This window comes from Vulpes vulpes, chromosome 5 (genome assembly GCF_048418805.1).
Source record: "Vulpes vulpes isolate BD-2025 chromosome 5, VulVul3, whole genome shotgun sequence".
In the NCBI taxonomy this organism is placed as follows: domain Eukaryota; kingdom Metazoa; phylum Chordata; class Mammalia; order Carnivora; family Canidae; genus Vulpes; species Vulpes vulpes.
The window spans coordinates 18,626,854-18,650,219 of record NC_132784.1 but is presented as its reverse complement, the minus strand read 5'-3'; the positions used below and the strand labels follow the sequence as shown (position 1 = coordinate 18,650,219).

The window sequence follows — 23,366 nt, the reverse complement described above, 5'->3', positions numbered from 1 at the left end:
TTTATTGAGTCCAAAATAGCTTACTGGAGGAGAAGCCAGTTTATATCAAAACAGATAAAAAGAAGAGTAAGGGATTTTGTTTTGTTTTTTTAAATAATGTTCTCCCTAGAGCATCTTGGTTTCTGCCTCTGCTAAACATAACTTTTTAACTATAATTTTAATAAGAAAAGTTTAAAAATCTGAGAATTGAATAGATTTGGACTTTGTAAGCTTGGCTGCTGGGAAGTAGGAAAGTCATAAAAAAAAAAAAAAGCTGATTTCTGTCGTTTTGCAGCATTTTACAGGGTGCTGTATAGATACCACAGTACCATATGCCAGACACTGGTGTCTGTGCTCTGATGGAGGCCCCATAGGTCAGGGTCCGGTCTTGAAATTTACCAGCTCAGGAACTTAAAATCCAGATGTGATAAGGTTCTGAATAACCAGCTCTGAGGCTGACTGGCCAGAAGGCCATCTAAATTGATTTATAAGAGGTAATAACCTCTATCAGTTATGAAACCAGACGACCAAAGTGCTGATCAGAAAATTGCTTGTTGAGCAGTAGCCTTTGAACAGATCTCTTCTCTTTGTCCCAGTTTATGCCACCTACTGCTTCTGGATTTTTCAGGAATACAGTTTTTATCACTTCCTTACTGGGAAGCTGCACTCAGTACTCACTCAGAGATTTTAAAATGCATTGCATGGGTGGTGGGTGATGGTGGCACAACAATGTGAATGTACCTAGTGCCACTGAACTTGGTAAGTTTTATATTATGCGTATTTTGCCACAGATTGCAGGAACTGGTGCAGATTCCTCAGGGCCTTCCAGAGGGTGGCTCGGTCAGGCTGTCTTGCTCTCTCTCAGGTCTCCCCTCCTATTTTTCCCAATGTGTATGCTGTGCTTTCCTCTTGCTCTCTGGCATGCACCCTCAGTGTGCTTCCTATCCTAGCTTTGCTCAAATCTCTGCCAACAAAATTCTGGATATATTTGACATTTTCTATAATAAATTATGGAAAAAATTACAACATACATATGCATATACTTTCCATCCAGAGGCCTCATTTAAATAATACTCCCTTGCTCAACCTGATGTGCTCTCTCCCCACTTGGAACACCTAGCCCTCTGTTTAGACCAGCACTTCCCAAGTATTATGTATCAGACTCACCTGGAGAGCTAGCAAAGCGCATACAGGTCGAGGCTTAATGTGGAGAGACTGTCCTGAGTCTTCATAGGCTTTCCAAGATTCCCAGGTGAGTTTGAAGACCACTAGTATGGACTTTGCTTTTAACATTTTTAACTCTGTATTTTCTCATGCAATTGGTGCATTTACTAATACCCTCCATTTAGTTGTAAACTTCTGTGGTTTTCCCCTCTTTAAATATGAATTCTTCATCCACTGTGCTGAGCACAGTGATTTTAAGGGTAGGAACTCAAGGACTCTGTGTTGTAGAGAGTTGACAAAGTAAGAGTTGAGTGCGGGGGAGGGGGGGGGAGAAGGGTTGGGAGTGGCACTCAGCAAAGTGGAGCAATTGTGTGGACTGGTAAGCACTGATGATGACCTGATTAGGAAAGCCATAGAGAGCCAGTGGTGAGTCAGTTATTGAAGGTCCAAGGGCACTTGGTTGTCATCAGATGCTATTATCCAGGGTCTTTTTTCCAAGGGAACAGATCATCCATGAAGGAGAGATGATGGGTGATGATCTACTCATGATAAAGGCAGCGAGAGAATCATAGTGGCATGTTTATGTGTTTAGACTCTGTAAATCTGAAATTCTTAGAATATATGCAAGCCAGAGACCGTGCTGAGGGGTATGTCCAGGACCATGAGAGCTGTGTTCTCAGATAACACTATGGACCAAGCTAGGGTCCACTAGGGGGGGACTTTAAACTGTGCCCTGATAGTGGCTAGTGACTATAACCTACAATTAAAATGAAACCCAAAACACCAGTAGGTTCTGGAGAGATCACTGAGGTCCTGTGGGTGTCTGAGGACTCCACTGTCTCCATTCCAGCAAAATGGAAAGGCTGTGAGGAGGGTGTTGACCAGGGCAGTTCTGGCCTCTGACTCTCTTAGTGTTCACCTCTTGGGTGGGAACCTACCATTTCTGGCATACTGTACTTCATTCATTCACTCATTTTATCATATTCATTTATCCAGCACTTACTATGTATCATGCACTTTGCTGAGTATGTGGTGATATATTCCCAGCAACATGCAGGCACATCCCCACACACACATTCTTATCTGTCCCAGCTTGTCCTCTGCCTGCTATTTCCTTGAAAAATCTCACTTTGGAGTATCAGTTTAGTAATAGGAGGAGAAAGGAAAAAGGATATTTCTCAATAGTGGTTTGTCTTGAAATTGCTTATGTTCTAACGACCTTATTTACTTATTTCTAGGATGCTGTTGATTTCCTCTCCCTTGATGTGTCTTATGAATGCCAAAGTGAGGCAAGTTTGCCACAGAAGCTGAGTAAATTACAGGTAATTTGATCCATTTCCCATATTGATGATGAGTGGAGAGGGTTCCTGGCAGCATATTAGACATTTAATGTCCTGGCTGATGTGTATACTGGGCTTGCACCCATGGGCAGCAGAGTTGCGCCAGGAGAGATCTCCTGAAAGCATTGCTGGAGAACACTGAGTGGTCAGGCAATCTTCCCTGGAAGGGATAATGAAGGTTATATTGTTAAATATTTACATGGGTGTCTTGTGTAGAAACCTACTGAGAATTGAAATTCTGGTGTTCTAAGATTTAAAAAGGCATTTTATGGATGGTGGTCATGGTTGTACAATGAAATGAATGTACTTAATGCCACTGAACTATACACTTAAAAATGGTTACTATGATAAATGTTATGTGTATTTCACCACAACTGAAAAAAGACCTTTCACATCCAGGTCTGCTAAATCAGATGCCAGCTATGGGGACCTTCCTGTAACCTCAGGCTCTTTTTTCCTGTTCCTGGTATAGTTTTCCTCAAGTCTAGTGATTGTGACTAAAGTATGTTGGATGCCACCTACCTGCCTGTTAGCTTTCTCTCCTATGCTTGGTCTCTGCTGAGCAACTTCCTTGAGGAAGACAAATTCCAAATTCCCTGGAGTCCTGACCATTATCCCACCTTCTGACAGGTTAGAATGGATTGTACATCCAGTGGCTTCTCTTCTGCCTTTCAGAGTCCTAGCAGCATTTTTATCCTTACTGCCTTCTCATAGGCCTCTCTGGGGATGCCTGGCCACCAGCATTCATCCCTGCCTTCCTCTTGCTTCTGCAGGGGTGGGTACAAAGCCACTTGTGTAGATTTTTATACAAGATTATATATATATATACACACACACACTCACCTCTCTCTCTCTCTCTCTCTCTCTGTGTGTGTATATATATATATATATAATTTTATATATAAATATATATATATACACATATATATAAAAAATATATATATATACACATAAATCTATATATAGATTTATATATATACACATAATATATATAAATCTATATATATATACACATATATATAGAATTTTTTTTTACCTTAACAAGATAACTTTCATTATCCCTTCCAGGGAAGACTGCCTGACCCCTCAATGTTCTCCAGAAATGCTTTCTCGCAGTGCCATGCTGCATCTGTTAGCTTTTCAAAGCTGAAGGCACCTTATCTGTAAAGAAGGGACATTGTTGCAGGTGACTCAGAAAATAATGTGCCTGCCTGCCTGCCTTTGGAAGTTGTTTTATCGGTGTCTCTCAGGGGCCCTTGACCCCTCAGACGAGGAAAAACTTGGTGTTGGAAAAATGACCAAACCCAACCTCCCCCCAAAAGATAATTTAGGGTTGACATGACAAACAACATGTCAACCTTCAAATGTTTCCTTTGAGAGTGAAATGGCTTAGAAATGGGAGAAAAGTCACACTTGTTCCATTTGAATGAGGACCTCCTCTTTTAACTTTTTATTATAGAAAATGTCAAATATATCCAGACTTAGAAGGAAAAGTATAATAAGCCATCCCCAACTTTAAAAGCTATTGGCTCATGGCTGATCTTGTTCCAACTATCACCTACCTTCCCCTTCTCAAGCCAGACTGGGGAGGTTTTGTTGTTACTATTATTGTTTTTAACTCCCGACCCTGAGATCAAGACCTGAGCTGAGATCAAGAGTCAGACACCTAACTGCCTGAGCCACCCAGGTGCCTCTTGAGCTAGATTGGTTTGGAGCAAATCTCAGACATTCATAAATACTGTTATGGTGGCACCTGATTAAGCCTCTTGTGGTAACAAAGGCCCCTAACACGAGTGGGTGGCCTTGTTCCTAGTCCCAACGTGGTGCTTGATTCTGGGAGGAGCTTTGTAACATGTTGAACCTCTCTCTTTGCTGGTGGTCAGTGAGGAGGGTGGCTGATGTTACTGAAAAGTGTAGATTGTTTTCCCTCAGAGCCTAGAGTCTGCCCCCTTTATTAATTGACCTGGCTAGAGAACATTTCCAAAACCAGAGTGTTTATAGCTTCTCATCTTGAAAATTTGTCTATATTATCAAAAGACTTATTGTAGGCAGTTTCCATTCACTTGCTGGCTTTTATTTTTTTCAGACTATTGAGCCAAAAGTGAACATTTTCATCTTCAATCTAAGATTCCAGGACTGCCCTTCCACCAGGAAGAACTCTGGGCTGCTCTTTAGCATTCGCAAAGGTGAGTGGACCATTGATGGAGAGGTTTGTTTCTTTCATTCCAAGTTTTTATTTAAATTCAAGTTAGTTGACATACAATGTAGTGTTGGTTTCAGAAGTAGAATTCAGTGATTCATCACTTACATTAAATACCCAGTGCTCATCACAACTGGTGCTCTCTTTAATGCCCATCATCCATTTAGCCAATTCCCTACCAATCTCCATCAACTGTTCTCTATAGTTAATAGTCTCTTATGAGTTTGCCTCTCTCTGTTTTAACTTTTCCTTCCCTTCTCCTATGTTCATCAGTTTTCTTTTCTTTTTTTAAAGATTTTTATTTATTCATTCATGAGAGATACCAAGAAAGAGAGAGAGGCAGAGACACAGGCAGAAAGAGAAGCAGGATCACGCCCTGGGCTGAAGGCAGGCACTTAACCGCTGAACCACCAGGCATCTCCATCAGTTTTGTTTCTTAAACTCCACACACGACTGAAACCATATGGTATTTGTCTTTCTCTAACTGACTTATTTGGCTTAGCATAATACTCTAGTTCCATCCACATCATTCCAAGTGACAAGATATCATTCTTTTGGATGGCTAAATATTCCATTGTGCATAAATACCACATCTTCTTTATCCATTCATCTATCGATGGACATGTGGGCTCTTTCCATAGTTTGGCTATTATGGACATCGCTGCTATAAACATTGGGGTGCAGGTGCCCCTTTGAATCACTGTTTATATCCCTTAGAAAATACCTAGTAGTGCAATTTCTGGGTCATAGGATTGTTCTATTTTTAACTTTTTGAGGAACCTCCATACTATTTTCCAGAGTGGCTGCACCAGCTTGCATTCCCACCATGGATAAGAGGGTTCCCCTTTTGATGGAGAAGTTTTGAATGACATTTGGTGCACTGGCTTGGGGAGTAGCAGTGTTAAAAGTCTGGGGTTCCAATAAGAAGAAGGACCAGAGGAGGGACCAGAAGAGGGACTGGAGGAGGGCCGGTTGAGAGCCCACCCCAAATGGGTTTAGTGTCCCTTGCCTTTGTATTATTGGTCCCTTACATCCCATTAACTCAAAAAAGAAGAGAGGCTCTGTATAAAGAGGACAGAGATGCCTTCATCTTGTGGAAATAAAGACCATCAGGCTTCAGGCTTCAGGTCTAAATATGGGAACTGCTCTGTGCCTGAGGGTCCCTTTTCATTACCCCTCCCTCCAGGATCTCTCACCTTGGCCCACCTCTGCTTACCCTTGTTCTTTCTCCCATAACCTTAGCTTGCACATGGCCCTGGTAGGCACCTTGCCGAACCCACAGCTCATGGACAATCTTCTCTGTGTCTCTTAGTTCAAATTCATGAGAATGAATCTGATTCGTGGGCCATGGATCAGGAGATCACTCCTGGTCCAATCAGGTCAAGGAAAAGGTGAATTGTGTTAAGGCATCAGGGGCTGAGGGCTCCTAGAGAAGGGCAGGTTCGTGGGTGTCCTGATATTCATTCCAGTCACCCTATAAGGCAGTGTATGGCAGAAGTCAGTGCCCTTCTACCTATAACCAGGGTTCGGCTGGCTTCACAGGCCTCATGCCATTCCCCAAAGATACAACTTAACTCTCACCCTAACTCACTTTTGATGGCATAATGATTTCTGTTAAGTTCAGTCCCTTTCTAAATGGCTAAAACAGTCAATTTTATATTTATACATAGTTCACTATAATTAAAAAAAAAATCCATCTTTTTCTGTTGAGTTCTTCTGAATTAATTGTTCTCCATGTGCGGTCTTCAGACCAGCAGCATCAGCATCACCTGGGAACTTGCTAGATAGCCAAATCTTTGAGCCCTATGTCAGATGCACTGGATCAGAAACTCTGGGGATGGGGCGAGGTGTCAGCAATTTGTGTTTAATGAGCTCTGCAGGTGATTTGGATGCACACAGAGGTTTGAGAACCATTATTCTAAGTACATGGAAATAATTCCTGACCTCCTTAGATCTTTAGCCCCTGGTATTTTCAAGGGAGCTTAGAATGATTGCTTGGAGTCTGGGTGTGTTGTATAAATAAGAAAACAATTGATTGTAGTCCTGAATATTGTTGGTTGGGTTTCAGAGAGTGTTAATTAAACTTCTTCTTTTACAGCCATAAATGAAAACCAGAATCTCACCATTGGGTTTGATCTTAATACTTTCCTAAGCTGTTCACCAAGTTCCAAGAAAAGGTAATGTTAGATTTCCTGTTGAACTATCAATAGCTGATATTTGAAGAATATCTTTCACATGTGTCATTTAATGGGACTGTTTTCATCTGCCTCTTGGCCAGTGATTTTGTTTTGTTTTGTTTTATTTATTTATTCATGAGAGACACACAGAGAGAGAGAGAGGCAGAGACACAGGCAGAGGGAGAAGCAGGCTCGATGCAGGGAGCCCAATGTGGGACTCAATCCCGAGACTCCAGGATCAGGACCTGGGTCAAAGGCAGGCGCTAAACCGCTGAGCCACCCGGGCATCTCTTGGCCAGTGATTTCTATCCTGGCCACTGTGGAAGTGAGAAACAAAGGCTCAGAGGGACAGCAGAGAGGGAGCCTGGCTCTATTGCATCTTACCCTGGGCCCACATGTTTCTGCATCCTCACTTCTCCTTCCTCATTCTGCACTTGTGAACCTTGCAGTTCGCCCAAGTGCACACAACAAGCTGGGTTGGGATTTGAACTGCCTTGTAGTTGAAGATCTTGTAGGAGGTAGAGTTAAAGATAGATCTGACCACCCCCTGAGAGTACATGGTCTGAGTATGTGAGGTGAGTTCTCTGCACCTGTTTCCTCCTACGAACTGTGAAACCTCTTTCCCACAAGGAGACAGTGTAGGCAGGAGATTCAGCTGTTGCAGTGGGGCAAAAGCCTAACTCAGTGACTTTTTTCACATGAGAGGTTTTATTTATTTATTTTTTTTAAGATCTCCCCGGTGCCATGCTGCATCTGTTATTTCTCAAAGCTGAAGGCACCTTATCTGTAAAGAAGGGACATTGTTGCAGGTGACTCAGAAAATAATGTGCCTGCCTGCCTGCCTTTGGAAGTTGTTTTATCGGTGTCTCTCAGGGGCCCTTGACCCCTCAGACGAGGAAAACATGGTGTTGAAAAAATGACCAAACCCAACCTCCCCCCAAAAGATAATTTAGGGTTGACATGACAAACAACATGTCAACCTTCAAATGTTTCCTTTGAGAGTGAAATGGCTTAGAAATGGGAGGAAAGTCACTTGTTCCATTTGAATGAGGACCTCCTCTTTTTACTTTTTATTATAGAAAATGTCAAATATATCCAGACATAGAAGGAAAAGTATAATAAGCCATCCCCAACTTCAAAAGCTATTGGCTCATGGCTGATCTTGTTCCAACTATCACCTACCTTCCCCTTCTCAAGCCAGACTGGGGAAGTTTTGTTGCTGCTATTGTTTTTAACTCCCGACCCTGAGATTAAGACCTGAGCTGAGATCAAGAGTCAGACACCTAACCGCCTGAGCCATCCAGGTGCCTCTTGAGCCAGATTGTTTTGAGGCAAACCCCAGACATTTATAAGTATTGTTATGGTGGCACCTGATTAAGCTTCTTGTAGTAACAAAAGCCCCTAACATGAGTGGGTGGCCTTGTTCCTGGTCCCAACGTGGTGCTTGGTTCTAGGAAGGAGAGGAGGAGCAGAGGGGGAGGGAGAGAAAGAAACCCAAGTAGACTCCACACTGAGCACAGAACCCAATGCTGGGCTTAATCCCATGACCCATGAGATGACAATCTGAGCCGAAATCAAGAGATGGGCGCCTAACAGACTGCACCATCCAGATGCCCCTGAGAGGTTTTAATCTATAGTGGGGTTGCAAATAATTTCTTACTGAATGACTGAAGTACCCAAATTGTAAGTGGCATATTAAAAAAAAAATTAGAACAGGTTTGAGGTTACTCCCATAATGACACCCTCACACACTCATAATCTAACATGCTTCTCAAGTGAGGAAGCAAAGGATGGTATGGAAACCATCACGGGTTGTTCTCCAGAACCCTCAGCCTCCCGTGGGTATGTTACCTGCAGGAGCTTCATGCACCATGTGTTGACGAAGGTCATAGACTGGAAAGAATCATTTGGCTTCCCAGACTTTCAGCTAGAGTTCTTGCTCTTCACCTTAGACTTTGCTGGGACAGCCCTGTCCCAGGCCATATGCTTCTATTGCTACCAGCTCTTTGTACTGTTCCTCTCCCAACACTTGTATATCTCCTTCTGTTTTGTCCTCTCAACTCACTTCAAGCCAGCAGGTTAAATCAACAAACCCAAAGCAGTTGCTGCATGTAAGGCTTTGTCCAGGGAGTATGAACGGTGGAAAGAGGAGATAGGTCAGAACTTCTCCCTGACCACACTCAGAGTCAGTGGATGAGTGCTGGGCTATGTCTTTTCAGAAAATAGAACTCAACAGGCCATAATAAAAGGGTTACCCTGAAAGCTTGGGGATTGCAAAATAACAAGATGTCATGTGACACCAGCTCCAAGGTTCTTCCTCTAAACCTTGGCCTGAAGCAAAGGTCCAAAACTGGCTAACATTAAACTGATAGCCGGGGGTCCTCATTCAGATGGACGTTGGTGGAGAGCCCACTAGGGGCAGGTGCAGGGGGGGGGGGTGTCAGTTTCCACCAGGACTAACATCATTTTCTCTTTGAGAATTTTAAACCTCAAAGGGGAGACAGGCCCACAAATGACTTTAACACTAAACTGTGGCAGGAGACATAGCACTGCTCCCCAGACAGGGGAGAAAGAGCATTATCTGGGATGCTCTGAGGCTGGGGACAGGGGAAGGACAGACCCTATGGAGGGCCTGGGCATAGGGATTGAGGCTTTGTGTGCTAAATCTCTTCTCAAGTTAGGCAAACCCTGGACTCCCAGCATTAAAGCCTTTAGAGTAAATGGAGGGGCACCTGGCTAGCTCAGTCAGAAGAGCATGTGACTCTTGATCTCGGGGTCATGGGTTCTAGCCCCAAGTTGGGTGCAGAGATGACTTAAATAAATAAACAATTTTAAACAACAACAAAGAGCCTTTAGGGCAAATTGTATTTTACCGAGGGGCTGTTTATTTCTTCAAGACCTCATTTCCTCCAAGCCAGGAGGACAGTCAGGGTCAGGAGGGTTGGGTCAGAGCAGCTATCCATTGAATGGATGTCACTTGTGTCCCTGATTGTGCTCCAGAGACCTGTATATATTATGGATAATCCATAACTATAGATCATTCCCTCCCCGACTGCTGTGTTGGTAAATATGTTAGCAGATGCTTCAGAGAAGAAGAGGTGCTCAGGTTTGGAAGATTCAGGTTTTCCTCTGTGGGATGGAGGTCCCTGTGCAGTATCCCTGTCACTTCTACTGGTTCTGTGCTCTGGGCCAACCCAGTACAAACATTATCCTCTCTCCACATGACGGCCCTTGGACAGGAGGTGCTCTTGTACTGCACCTCCTTGCCCATCCCCAACCCTGGCGGCCCCCACTCCATGTATTTTCTTCCTCAGACCAAACACACCCATCTACACAGACCCCTTCCTCAAGGTTGCCCTCTGCTGATGTGACTGCCGCAGTATAAACCAGTTTTCCAGCCTGCGGGCCAGAACTTGGAGATTGGGAAATCAATTGAGGGTTTGTTTTGAAATGTTAGAAAAAAGCCATTTTATTAAAAAAAAAAAAATGAAGGGAAGACAGAAGGAGAGAAATGGACTAAAAATAAAATAGAAAATAGACTGTGTTTGTGTAAGGATAGCATTTTTGTATTCTATCTTATATATAAATTAGGATGAATGTATATTTGAAATATGAAATACTAAAAAATACATAAACATCTACACACAAATATAGTGGTATGTGGTTAAAAGCACAGACTTTGCCCTGAGATTTGCAGACTGTGTGATCTAGGAGTTCTCATTTAAAAGAAAATAAGATGTGAGTTCATTTACATTAAAAAGGCTGGAGATGGATAATCTAGAGTAGGTACAATGATCAGGAATCCAGGCTCCTATCTTGTTGTTTTGTCATCCTTAACGAGGCTTCTACTTTATGGTCCAGGATGGATGGTTGAGTGCTTGCCATTATGTCCATAATCCAGGCAGCATGAAGCAAGGCCTGCCACTCACCATGCTCCTACAGCGCCCCAGGCAGGTCCGGGTGGAAAAGCTAGGGTTACTGTTTAGCTGGTGCCTATCAGTAGACCTATACAAGTAGCTCAATTATTGAACTACTTCTGTGCCCGCTGGTAAATAGGTACTGGTCCACTGATGCCTAGAACTTGCTCATTTCTTTCTCTCTTTCAGTCTCTGTTTCCTTTTTGCAGGATAAGAATAAATATAGTGCTTGTCTCATAAAATTGTGAAATTACACAAGGGACCATTCTTAGCACAGTGGCCAGCACAGAATCAAGGGATAATGAATTAGAGCCATCATTATTATTGGCTGTGCTGCTTGTATGTATGTCTGTGTGTATTTATAACAGGGGGGGAAGGGCAGAGAGAGAGAGAGAGAATGTCAAGCAGGAGCCCAACCCAGAGCTCACCATCAGGACCCTGGGATCATGACCTGAGCGAAATCAAGAGTCTGATGTTTAAGCTCACTGGGCCAGGAGGTGCCTCAATTAGCTATGTTTATATATATAGTTAAGGAAAAAAAGGATGGCATCAGAGGCAAACAGTACTCAAGGACGAGCTGATCCGGGGATCAGCAGGCTGGACACAACATCTGGAGTCCTGCAGGTGGCTCAGCGGGTTAGCGCCGCCTTCAGCCCAGGGCCTGCTCCCGGAGTCCCGGGATCGAGTCCCACGTCCAGCTCCCTGCGTGGAGCCTGCTTCTCCCCCTGCCTGTGTCTCTGTGTGTCTCTATGAATAAATAAATAAATAAAATCTAAAAAAAAAAAAAAAAAATCACCGCCCTCCGAAGGGGCCTGGTAGTACTCTCCCCGTCTGTGGGGACTTTGTGGGTGGTTTCTGGCTTCTGCCCCCGGGCTCCTGGGAGGTCCGCCGAGGCCCGGCTCTCGGGCTCTCGGGGGCGCGGTGCGGTCTGCGCGCAGTCAGGCCCTGTCCCTCTGTCTTGCCGTCCCGCAGCGGGCCCTGCTCCCGGACCGACGCCCGGCGCCCGGCGGCCCCGCAGGACCTGGGGGGCGCGCGCTCCGCCTACCGGGGGGCGTGGGGGACGTTCGCCAACGAGTCGCGGGCGCAGAGGGACGCTTTCCTGCAGGACGCTTTCCCCGAAGGCTTCCTCTGGGGCGTCTCCACCGGGGCCTTCACCGCGGCAGGCGGCTGGGCCGAGGCCGAGGACGCCGCGGGGCGCGGGGGCGCGGCGACGCCCGAGCAGGCCGGCGACAGCTCCAGCCACGAGGCGGCGGCCTGGGACGTGGCCCTGCCCCGGGGCGTGCGCGCGCAGGTCTACCAGTTCCCCATCTCCTGGTCCCGCCTGCTGCCCGGCGGGGGGCGCGCGCCCAGCCCCCGCGGCGTGGCCCGCTACGGGCGGCTGCTGGACGCGCTCCTGGCGGCGGGCGTGCAGCCGGCGGCCGCGCTCTCGCACCGGGACCTGCCGCGCGCGCTGCAGCGGCTCGGCGGGTGGCGCGACCGCAGGGTGGCCGACGCCTTCCTGCGCTACGCCGCCTTCTGCTTCGCCACCTTCGGGGACCGCGTGAAGCTCTGGGTGACCTTCCACGAGCCGTGGGTGACGAGCTACGCCGGCTACGGCAGCGGCCGGCACCCGCCGGGCATCTCGGACCCGGGGGTGGCCTCCTTCGAGGTACAAGTGGCCCCGGCCCCGGGGGGGGGGGGGGGAGGGGGAGCTCCCTGCAGGGGGCGGGGGAGAGCTCTGGGGGGGGGGAGCTCCCTGCGGGGGGGGAGAGCTCTGGGGGGGGGAGCTCCCTGCGGGGGGGGAGAGCTCTGGGGGGGGGGAGCTCCCTGCGGGGGGGGGGAGAGCTCTGGGGGACTCCCTGCGGGGCGGGGAGCTCTGGGGGGCTCCCTGCAGCGGGGGGAGAGCTCTGGGGGGCTCCCTGCAAGGGGGGGGAGAGGTATGGGGTGCTCCCTGCAGGGGAGGGGAGAGGTATGGGGAGCTCCCTGAACCGGTCACCGGGCCGGGTGAGGGGACGGAGGCCGCCCACTGGCCTTGTTATCCTGCCCGTGTTTCCTTCCAGTCCTAGCTCCCTTGCATTGACCGTGTACTCAGTGCACTCAGTTTAGTGCACTTTTTATTTTTATTTTTATTTTTTTTTAAGATTTCACTTATTTATTCATGAGAGACACAGAGAGAGAGAGAGGCAGAGAGACACAGGCAGAGGGAGAAGCAGGCTCCATGCAGGGAGCCCGATGTGGGTCTCGATCCCAGGACTCCCGGATCACGACCTAAGCAGAAGGCAGCGCCTCAACCACTGTGCCCCCAGGCGTCCCTCCTGAACACTTTCCCGTGTGCTTACACGGCCACAGTGGCCGGATCTGCTGGTTGTCATAGGGCATTGAGCCCCCCACCCCTGGCGCAGACTGGAAGGCAAGCATTCCTGCCTTTTGGAAAGGACCACAGTTTGCCATTGGTGTTTAGGACCCAGTGAAGGACTAACATTTGGAACGTGAGAAGCAGTGAGGAGTTTGACTTCCTAGAGCATATTTTGATAGGAAATTCCTCAAAAATAAGTGTCATCATCTTCAGATGATAAAAACCAAAAAGGAAAGGAAGCTAAGCACTCGCTCCTGCACTCCAGTTTTTACTTTGTGCTTTGTATACGCGATTTTACTTAGTCCTCCTGAATGGATCCATAATTACCGCTTCTTGCAGACAAGGAAACTGAGAAGATTGAGTTTACTGAGCAAGTCAGTGACAAAGTCAGGATTCAAATCTAAGTTTGTTATGCTCCAGGCACCCTGCTTTTGCCTGTTTTCCCACAGTGCTCTGCCAAGGGAAGCGGTTGACTTTTGTAAGACCTTGAGTTAAATCTATAAAGAAATTCCCAGGCTTGTGTTTTTTTCCTAGATTTCACTAAGTAGAAAGGAGGACAGGTAGGCTAAAAAGACTTGTCCATGCCTTGTATGTCAACTAAAATAATTCCCCCAAATTCGTTGATGATGAATTAGTAAGTACTTATTGAGACAAAGGCGAATAGCAGTGGGGAGGTGGAATACAGGCTTAGAGTCAGGCTTCCTGCCTGTTTCCCTCTTGTTTCCCTCCCATCTTGTTTCCCTCATCTGTACAGATGTACATCTGTACAGTGGTAAGAATAACTATACTTGCCAGATAAGGTGGTTGTGAGGAATTCACGAGAGAATTCATTAACAATGTTTACTATGAAACATGGTTTTTGATGCTATTGCTATTGACCTGTCGGTGGTGGTGGCGGCAGCTTGTAGATGTTGATTTACTGACTTTGTTGTCTGCATTGTGGGTATTACTAGCACTGGTGTTGATGATAATGTCAATGTCAATATTGTCCATGTTGATCAATTGACACTTAACATCAGTCTTAACTGCTTGTTGATATTGTTGACTTGTTGACATTGGCATTAACTTGTCGATGACTTGCTGATGTTTACATTGGTGGACATGTTCAGCGATAATGTTGTCATTAACATGGGTAACATTGACACTGGTGCTAACTAGTTGTTGGTGTTGTAGACTTGCTATTGATTCATGGTTGTCATTGGCTTTGCTATTGGTTGTTATTAAACACTGTATTTCCTTCTTTTTTCCTTACAAGGTGGCTCACTTGATCCTCAAGACTCATGCCAGAGTTTGGCACCTCTATAATAGATACTATCGTCCACAGCAGCAGGGACGTGTAGGCATTGTGTTGAACTCAGACTGGGCAGAGCCTCTGTCCCCAGAGAGGCCCGAGGACGTCAGAGCCTCGGAACTCTACTTGCACTTCATGCTGGGCTGGTTTGCACACCCCATTTTTGTGGATGGAGACTACCCTCCTGCCCTGAAGGCCCGGATCCAACAGGTGAACCAACAGTGCCCCAGTCCTGTGGCCCAGCTCCCTGAGTTTACTGAAGCAGAGAAGCAGCTCCTGAAAGGCTCTGCTGATTTTCTGGGTCTGTCTCATTATACCTCCCGCCTCATCAGCAAAACCCAACAAGATTCCTGCATCCCCAGCTATGATGCCATTGGAGGCTTTTCCCAACATGTGGACCCTGCATGGCCCCAGACCTCATCCCCTTGGATTTATGTGGTGCCCTGGGGCATAAGGAGGCTGTTAAAGTTTGTGTCTTTGGAATACACAAGAGGAAAAGTTCCGATCTACCTGGCTGGGAATGGCATGCCTATAGGGGAGACCGAAGATCTCTTTGAGGATTCCTTGAGAGTAGACTACTTCAATAAATATATCAATGAGGTGCTCAAGGGTAAGAAAAGTGGATATGCTGGTGATGGGAAGGCGGGTGGTACTTCTCCAAGTCTTCAGAGTTTTGTTTAATGAGACAAAGAGAGGGGATCCCTGGGTGGCGCAGTGGTTTGGCGCCTGCCTTTGGCCCAGGGCGCGATCCTGGAGACCCGGGATCGAATCCCACGTCGGGCTCCTGGTGCATGGAGCCTGCTTCTCCCTCTGCCTGTGTCTCTGCTTCTCTCTCTCTATGTCTATCATGAATAAATAAATAAAAAAAAATCATAAAAAAAAAAAGATGAGACAAAGAGAATCTACCAAGAAAATGAAGCCAAAAAGTAGTGTTAGTAGTAATAGCAGAAATCCTTCACATCAGCCCCCTTGTCTCCTCCAGAAGCCTCAAGTCTCTGCTTCTTTGTTCTTATTCCCTATAATGCCTCTTTCCACATTCTGCCCATCTGAGTCTTATCCATTGATCAAGACTCATCATCTTGTAATGCCTTCGTTTAACAAAAATGTATTCAGTGACAATTATATACCACATGTTGCACAAGACCATAAGGGTAAAATATTGAACAAATATCTTCTTTTCCCCATAGGATAATCAAAGTCTACAGAAGCACACAGAAAATTGCAATATAGGATGACGATGGCATTATAGCATGGGACTCCAACCCATTAAACCCTCATTGTTCTGGCCACATTAATCTCCATCTCCTTTAACAAGCTATAAAATCTACATTCCACATCTTTCACTTTAATCCAATTAATTCATATCTACAGAATCATTCTTAACCTGGCACAGTTTCATGTATTTTAACAATTTTAAAAAATTTTAATTCTAGGATAGTTAACATACCATGTTATATTGGTTTCAGGTATACAGTATAGTGATCTGACAATTCTATACATTACTAGTGGTCATGATAAGTGTGCTCATAATTTCTTTCACCTGTTTCACCCATCCCCCCACCCCCTTTGGTAACTATTTGTTCTCTATGCTTAAAAGTCTTTGTCTCTTGTATCCTTTTTTTGTTTCTTAAATTCCACATATGAGTGAAATCATATGGTATTTGTATTTATCTGACTGACTTATTTCACTTGGCATTTTACCCTCTACATCCATCCATGTTGTTGCAAATGGCAAGATTTCATTCTTTTTTATGGTTGAGTTATATTTCATTGTATATATAAATACCACATTTTCTTTATCAATTCATCTTCTGATAGACACTTGGGCTGCTTCCATAATTTGGCTGTTGTAACTAATGCTGAAATAAACAGGGTACATATATCTTTTTGAATTAGTGTTTTTGTTTTCTCTGGGTAAATGCCCAGTAGTGGAATTACTGAATCATAGGGTAATTCTATTTTTAATTTTTTTGAGGAAGCTCCATATTGTTTTCCACAGTGGCTCTAGTAATTTACATTCCCACCAGCCGTGTATGAGAGTATGTTTTCTTCACCTCTTAACTAACACTTGTTTCTCATCATTGAGCAGATGTTCAACCACTGAGCCATCCAGGTGTCCCCATAAAGCAGACTTTTTTTTTAAGATTTTATTTATTTATTCATGAGAGACACACAGAGAGAGAGAGAGAGAGAGAGAGAGAGAGGCAGAGACACAGGCAGAGACACAGGCAGTGGGAGAAGCAGGCTCCATGCAGGGAGCCCAACGTGGGACTCGATCCCGAGTCTCCAGGATCACGCCCTGGGCTGAAGGTGGCACTAAACCACTGAGCCACCCGGGCTGCCCACCATAGGCCTTTCTATTTCTTTTTTTTTTTTTCCCTTTCTATTTCTGTCTAAGCAATATCTACTAACCTATGAGGCTCCTGTTCATCTTTATGTTCCCAGAGACTATTATAGACTGGGATGAAGTAGGTGCTTACTAAATTATTTATTGAATGATTAAATGAACTATATAAAATACATGAATGATCTACTTCTTATACAGTCAATGTTTGTTGAGAGGCTGTGTAACCTGATAAAAATAGGGCTTAATACTTTGCTGGTTCCCATTTTGAGCCCAAAGACATTGCTTTACTCTGATGCTGGTTTGTGGTTGACTCATTAGACTTTCCCTCTTTTCTTTCTTTTCCTTCTCTCGTGGTTCTAGAGGCCAAATGTCCAAAATGGAGATGTCAGTAGGGCCACTATTCCTCTGAAGTCTCCAGAGTAGGCTCCTTCCTTGCCTCTTTCAGCCTCTGGTAGTTCCAGGCATTCCCTGGCTAGTGGCTGCATCACCCCAATCTCTGCCTTCATCTTCATGTGGACCTTCTCTATTTCTCTTTTTTTTTTTTTTTTCTATTTCTCTTTTAAGGATACTTGTCATTGAATTTCAGACTCACCTGGTTAATGCAGGATGAGCTCATCTTAAGATCCTTTATTACATCTACAAAGACCCCTTTTCCAAATAATATTACATTCATTGGTATGGGAAGATTTGGACATATCTTTTTGGGAACCACTATTCAACCCATTGTACCAGGAAATACCTTACTGTAGGCTTTATTTCTCTTTTTTAAGATGGGATATGTGATCATTTTATGTCAGTATTGCTAAATATGAGGAAAAACAAAAGTATATTTTAAATATTTATGCATTCTATGAAAATTCAGGGAGCCCTAATAATAGCAGATGGGACACATTCTCATATTCATTTTAAGACAGGGATGCTCCTCTGGACTGAGATTTATGACCACAGATGTGGCCTGATGATTTTGTAGAGTCTTGTGGATTTTTTCTATTATTTATTCTGGGGAAAATGGGTTAACATTTTGAGGTAACCTAAGTCCCCTCCAAAATGTGCATATCAAAAGGAAAACCTTTAAATAGCAACATCAGTAATAGAGACTTTAAAGTAATCCTGAGTTATGTTTTTCCCCATAGCCATCAAGGAGGACCTGGTGGATGTTCGAGCTTACATTGCTCGTGCCCTCATAGATGGCTTCGAAGGCCCCTCTGGTTACAGCCAGAGGTTTGGGCTGCACCACGTTAACTTCAATGACAGCAGCAAGCCAAGGACTCCCAGGAGTCCTGGGAGGAGCCAGGAGTCTGGCTACTTTTTCACCAGCGTCATTGAAAAGAACGGTTTCCTTCCCAAGGTAGTCAAGAGCCTGCCACCACCCAGTATGGCCGACTTTCCACCTAAAATCAGAGCCTTCCCTTTTCCATCTGACGTGCCCTCCAAGGCTAAAGTAGTTTGGGAAAAGTTCTCCAACCAACCCAAGTTTGAAAGAGATTTGTTCTACCATGGCACTTTCCGGGATGACTTTCTGTGGGGCGTGTCCTCATCAGCCTATCAGATTGAGGGAGCTTGGGATGCTGATGGCAAAGGTCCCAGCATCTGGGATAACTTCACCCACACACCAGGGAACAATGTGAAAGACAATTCCACCGGAGACATCGCCTGTGACAGCTATAACCAATTGGATGCCGATCTGAATATGCTTCGAGCTTTGAAGGTGAAGGCCTATCGCTTCTCTCTCTCCTGGTCTCGGATTTTCCCAACAGGGAGAAACAGTTCTATCAACAGATATGGTGTTGATTATTACAACAGACTGATCAATGGCTTGGTGGCAAGCAACATCTCACCCATGGTGACCCTGTTCCACTGGGACCTGCCCCAGGCCCTCCAGGATATTGGAGGCTGGGAAAATCCTTCCTTGATTGAGTTGTTTAACAGCTATGCAGACTTTTGTTTCCAGACCTTTGGGGACAGAGTCAAGTTCTGGATGACCTTCAATGAGCCCACATACCAGGCATGGTTAGGTTACGGCTCAGGGGATTTTCCTCCAAAGGTGAAAGACCCAGGCTGGGCACCTTACAGGATTGGCCATGCAATTATCAAAGCTCATGCCAAAGTCTATCACACTTATGATGAGAAATACAGGCAGGAACAGAAGGGGGTCATCTCTTTGAGCCTCAGTACACACTGGGCAGAGCCCAAGTCACCGGAGCTCCCAAGGGACGTGGAGGCAGCTGACCGAACCCTGCAGTTTTCCCTGGGCTGGTTCGCCCACCCTATTTTCCGAAATGGAGACTATCCTGATGCCATGAAGTGGAAAGTGGGGAATAGGAGTGAACTTCAACACTTAGCCACCTCCCGCCTGCCAAGCTTCACCGAGGAAGAGAAGAGCTACATCCGAGCTACAGCTGATGTTTTCTGCCTCAATACCTACTCCTCCAGAATCGTGCAGCACAAGACACCCAGGTTAAATCCACCCTCCTATGAAGAGGACCGGGAGACCACTGAGGAGGAGGACTCCTCGTGGCCTTCCACGGCCGTGAACAGAGCTGCGCCCTGGGGCACGCGAAGGCTGCTCAACTGGATCAAGGAAGAGTACGGGGACATCCCTATTTACATCACTGAAAACGGGGTGGGGCTGGGAAATCCCAAAGTGGACGATACCGATAGGATATTTTATCACAAAACCTACATCAATGAAGCTTTGAAAGGTATGTGAGAATTCATTTTTTAAAAAGATTTTATTTATTCATGAGAGACACAGAGACAAAGGCAGAGACACAGGCAGAAGGAGAAGCAGGCCCCATGCGGGGAGCCCAACGCGGGACTCGATCCTGGGGCCCCTGGGCTGAAGGCAGGCGCTCAACCGCTGAGCCACCCGGGCATCCCCATATGTGAGAATTCCTATCCCCCTTACAGAATCTTCAGCAGCCATATGTCATGTGCCTGACATGGTTTGACAGAGTGGGTTACACACCATTGACAAGTCTCTCTTAGGCCCTAACTCCATAATTCTTTTCCCATCTGGGGTTACGTATCCCTTTGGAAACCGGAAAAAGGATGTGGTCATCTTCCCACGCATACAGAGAATTTTCGTGGGTCCATCCATTCCTTATTGAGCAACCACTATGTGACAAGTTCTATCCTAAGAGCAGTGAACAAAAAGATAGGATGGAGCTTATATTCTGGTGAGTTCCACGAACTCCAGAACAAGAAACCCTTCTCTAATTCACATTTGTATGTTTAACTTCTAAAGTGCGCTGAGACTCTTGATTTGAGATATGTCCCTTTACCCCAACAAAAGAATATGATTTTGCAAAGATCAGTCATTAATTATTGCTATGAGGGCACCAGTGCTGGCAAAAAGGACAAGGTGACTTGTCTGTCTGGGCACACATTCGCTGTGTGCACAGGTTAATGGTTGAGGCTATTGTCTTGAGTGAGATGCTAGTCTTGGCCGGGCTTCTTGGGGACCTCACCCTCCTGGTGTAAAGCTCTTCTCTGCTCCCTTTGGAATGTTCCCAGCCTATAGACTTGACGGTGTAGACCTTCGAGGATATTCTGCGTGGTCTCTGATGGACAACTTTGATTGGCTGAATGGCTACACAGTCAAGTTTGGACTGTACCATGTTGATTTCAACAACAGAAATAGGCCTCGCACGGCAAGAGCCTCCGCCAGGTACTACACAGAGGTCATCACCAACAACGGCATGCCGCTGCCCAAGGAAGATGAGTTTCTCTATGGACATTTTCCCGAGGGCTTCATCTGGAGTGCGGCCACTGCTGCGTATCAGGTGAGAAGTCCAGGGTAGTTCAGCAACATGTGTTGCGTACGTGCCAGGCTGTTGGCTCGGGGCTGGGAGGGCAGGGACACGGGATTCTCACAGCCCTGGGGAGGGAAGTATAGATGGCGTGCAGGGGGTCTGGGAGGCCTTCTTCCTTCAGCCCCGTTTCCTCACATCCCCAAATTCAGGCAGACCAGCAGGGTTTCGAGGGCCATGCTGAGGCAGGTGTTGGCAGGCGAAATGGAGCAGGTGAATCTGGGCACGAACACTCAGGCAGAGACATGCAAACAGGAAGATTCTCTGCTGGAATATGTTTATTTCTTACCTAGTCCCTTCCAAGCCGGCAGTTTGCTCAAAATGGCTGTCACGTGGGCCTGGGCTAGTCTCGGTGTCCTGACGGCATCACGTTGCTAGCTGACGCACGCCAAACCAAACTCACTCATACAGAAGATATAGGGGTTTTGCTTTTTCCCAGAAAAATAAAAGATAAAAAGCAAAGGGACTGGCCCAGGCAGTTAGTGGGGAGTCCCCGCTTTGTATCCTCTGCCTCCGTTTATTTCCTCTGAGGCAGGAGAGGGGGCTCTGTGCGCGCTCGTGGAACCTGGTCGGGGTCAGCGCTGTGAGCTGACCTGACTCGGTGTGCTCAGCCGGGGGTGTTTTCTAGCCAGCTAGAGCTGCTGATGTTTCCGAGGCGGGTGAGGGTTGGCTCGTCCCAGGCCGCACTGCCGGGTTGCCATGAAGTCTCAGACCACATTCTGCCATCTGGACATTGGGGTGTTTTTTTTAGATGCAGGGGAGATACCCCCCTTTTTTATCACATTTTCTACTTTATTTTTTAATTTTTTTATTGGAGTTCAATTTGCCAACATATAGCATAACACCCAGTGCTCATCCCATCAAGTGCCCCCCTCAGTGCCTGTCACCCAGTCACCCCAACCCCCCGACCACCTCCCCTTCCACCACCCCTAGTTCGTTTCTCAGTTAGGAGTCTCTCACGTTCTTTCTCCCTCTCTGATATTTCCCACCCATTTTCTCTCCTTTCCCCTTTAATCCCTTTCACTAGTATTTATATTCCCCAAATGAATGAGACCATATAATGTTTGTCCTTCTCAGATTGACTCATTTCACTCAGCATAATACCCTCCAGTTCCACCCACGTTGAAGCAAATGGTGGGTATTTGTCATTTTTAATGGCTGAGGAATATTCCATTGTATACATAGACCACATCTTCTTTATCCATTCATCTGTCGATGGACACCGAGGCTCCTTCCACAGTTTGGCTATTGTGGACATTGCTACTAGAAACATCGGGGTGCAGGTGTCCTGGCCTTTCACTGCATCTGTATCTTTGGGGTAAATCCCCAGCAGTGCAATTGCTGGGTCGTACGGTAGCTCTATTTTTAACTCTTTGGGGAACCTCCACACAATTTCCAGAGCAGCTGCACCAGTTCACATTCCCACCAACAGTGCAAGAGGGTTCCCCTTTCTCACATCCTCTCCAACATTTGTGGTTTCCTGCCTTGTTAATGTTCACCATTCTCACTGGTGTGAGGTGGTATCTCATTGTGGTTTTTATTTGTATTTCCCTGATGGCCAGTGATGCGGAGCATTTTCTCACGTGCTTGTTGGCCATGTGTAGGTCTTCCTCTGTGAAATCTGGACATTGTTAATGCACAGAAAAAAAATAAATGCACAGATACAAAGACTATTCACGTATCCTGTGCTGTGGGCTGGAGGAAACCCCAGGTCTTGGTCCTCTTAGGTGCTCTGGCCAACACCTTGCGTGAAAGAATCACTTCAGGAAATGCCAGGATTTTGGAGACCCCATTCTCTTACTCTTACTTCATGCCAACAGAATCCACTGTACAGGGTTTTCCCCACTTTGGCCTGATTGACATTTGCATGGATAATTTTTTTTGCGAGGCTTTCCTCTGCGCTGCGGGGTGTTTAGTAGCATCCCTGCTCTGTACCCACTAGAGGTCAGTAGATTCCTCCCCAAGCTGTAACAGTTAAAAATGTTGCCAGTCATTGCTAAATGTCTCTTCAGGGACAAAATAAATAGGCCCTGGGTGAGAACCACTGCCCCACAAGTTCATGGCTGGACACAGGAAGGGTTAGGAATGTATTCTCCGGCACAGGTTTCAGACCCTGTAGGAGTCTTAAGCCCTGTCCATGCAAGGAGAGGAGTGTCTTGAAAAGCTTTGAGCCAGCCCACATCTTGAGGAGTCAACTGGCATCAGCAAGCACCCGTTTCTATCCATCAGGCAGTCAGCAGGCATGATTGTCACCATTTGTGATATTAACTAGTCTAATCAGCAAAGTGTCACGTATGAAGCAAGAGTTAATGAGACGTGCTTATAGTGTGGACTTCCTGATTAGACACTGCCTGATTGTTCACTTTTTCTCTTTTTCTAAGATTTATTTATTTATTTTAGAGAAACCGAGTGAGCACTGGGCGGGGAGAGGGTGGGGCGCGGTGAGAAGAGGGAGGAGGAGAGACCGTCCTAAGCAGACTTCACGCTGTCGATCCCACAACCCTGAGATCATGACCTGAGCCAAAACCAAGAGATGCTTAACCAGCTTTGCCACCTTGGCGCCCCTGATCATGTGTTCTTTTTAAAACCTTTTATTTGGAAATCTTTTAACATACAGAAAAGTTGCAAAAATAGTAGAGGACTCCTATGTACTCTTTCCTCATATTTGTCAACTGTTAAAATTTTACCATTTGCCTTATTTTCCATGTGTTTATACATATATAGTATATATTTATATACGTGTGTATACACACACTTACACACACACACACATTGTATGTATATGAAACAGATTTCATTCCTTG

The 23,366-nt window shown here is 45.9% G+C and overlaps 1 protein-coding gene across 1 annotated transcript in view; it reads left to right on the top strand.

Annotated features, from left to right (window-relative positions):
- The first annotated feature begins 654 nt into the window (after positions 1-654).
- The window catches only part of LCT (lactase), a 38,724-nt gene continuing 16,012 nt past the window's right edge, over positions 655-23,366 (top strand). The window contains exons 1-9 of the mRNA XM_072757409.1: positions 655-738; positions 2,382-2,465; positions 4,570-4,669; positions 6,782-6,860; positions 8,718-8,868; positions 11,586-12,425; positions 14,368-15,013; positions 17,884-19,452; positions 20,267-20,535. Coding sequence (XP_072613510.1) covers positions 715-738; positions 2,382-2,465; positions 4,570-4,669; positions 6,782-6,860; positions 8,718-8,868; positions 11,586-12,425; positions 14,368-15,013; positions 17,884-19,452; positions 20,267-20,535 — 3,762 coding nt within the window. The 5' untranslated portion in view covers positions 655-714. The remainder of the gene's footprint in view (positions 739-2,381; positions 2,466-4,569; positions 4,670-6,781; positions 6,861-8,717; positions 8,869-11,585; positions 12,426-14,367; positions 15,014-17,883; positions 19,453-20,266; positions 20,536-23,366) is intronic.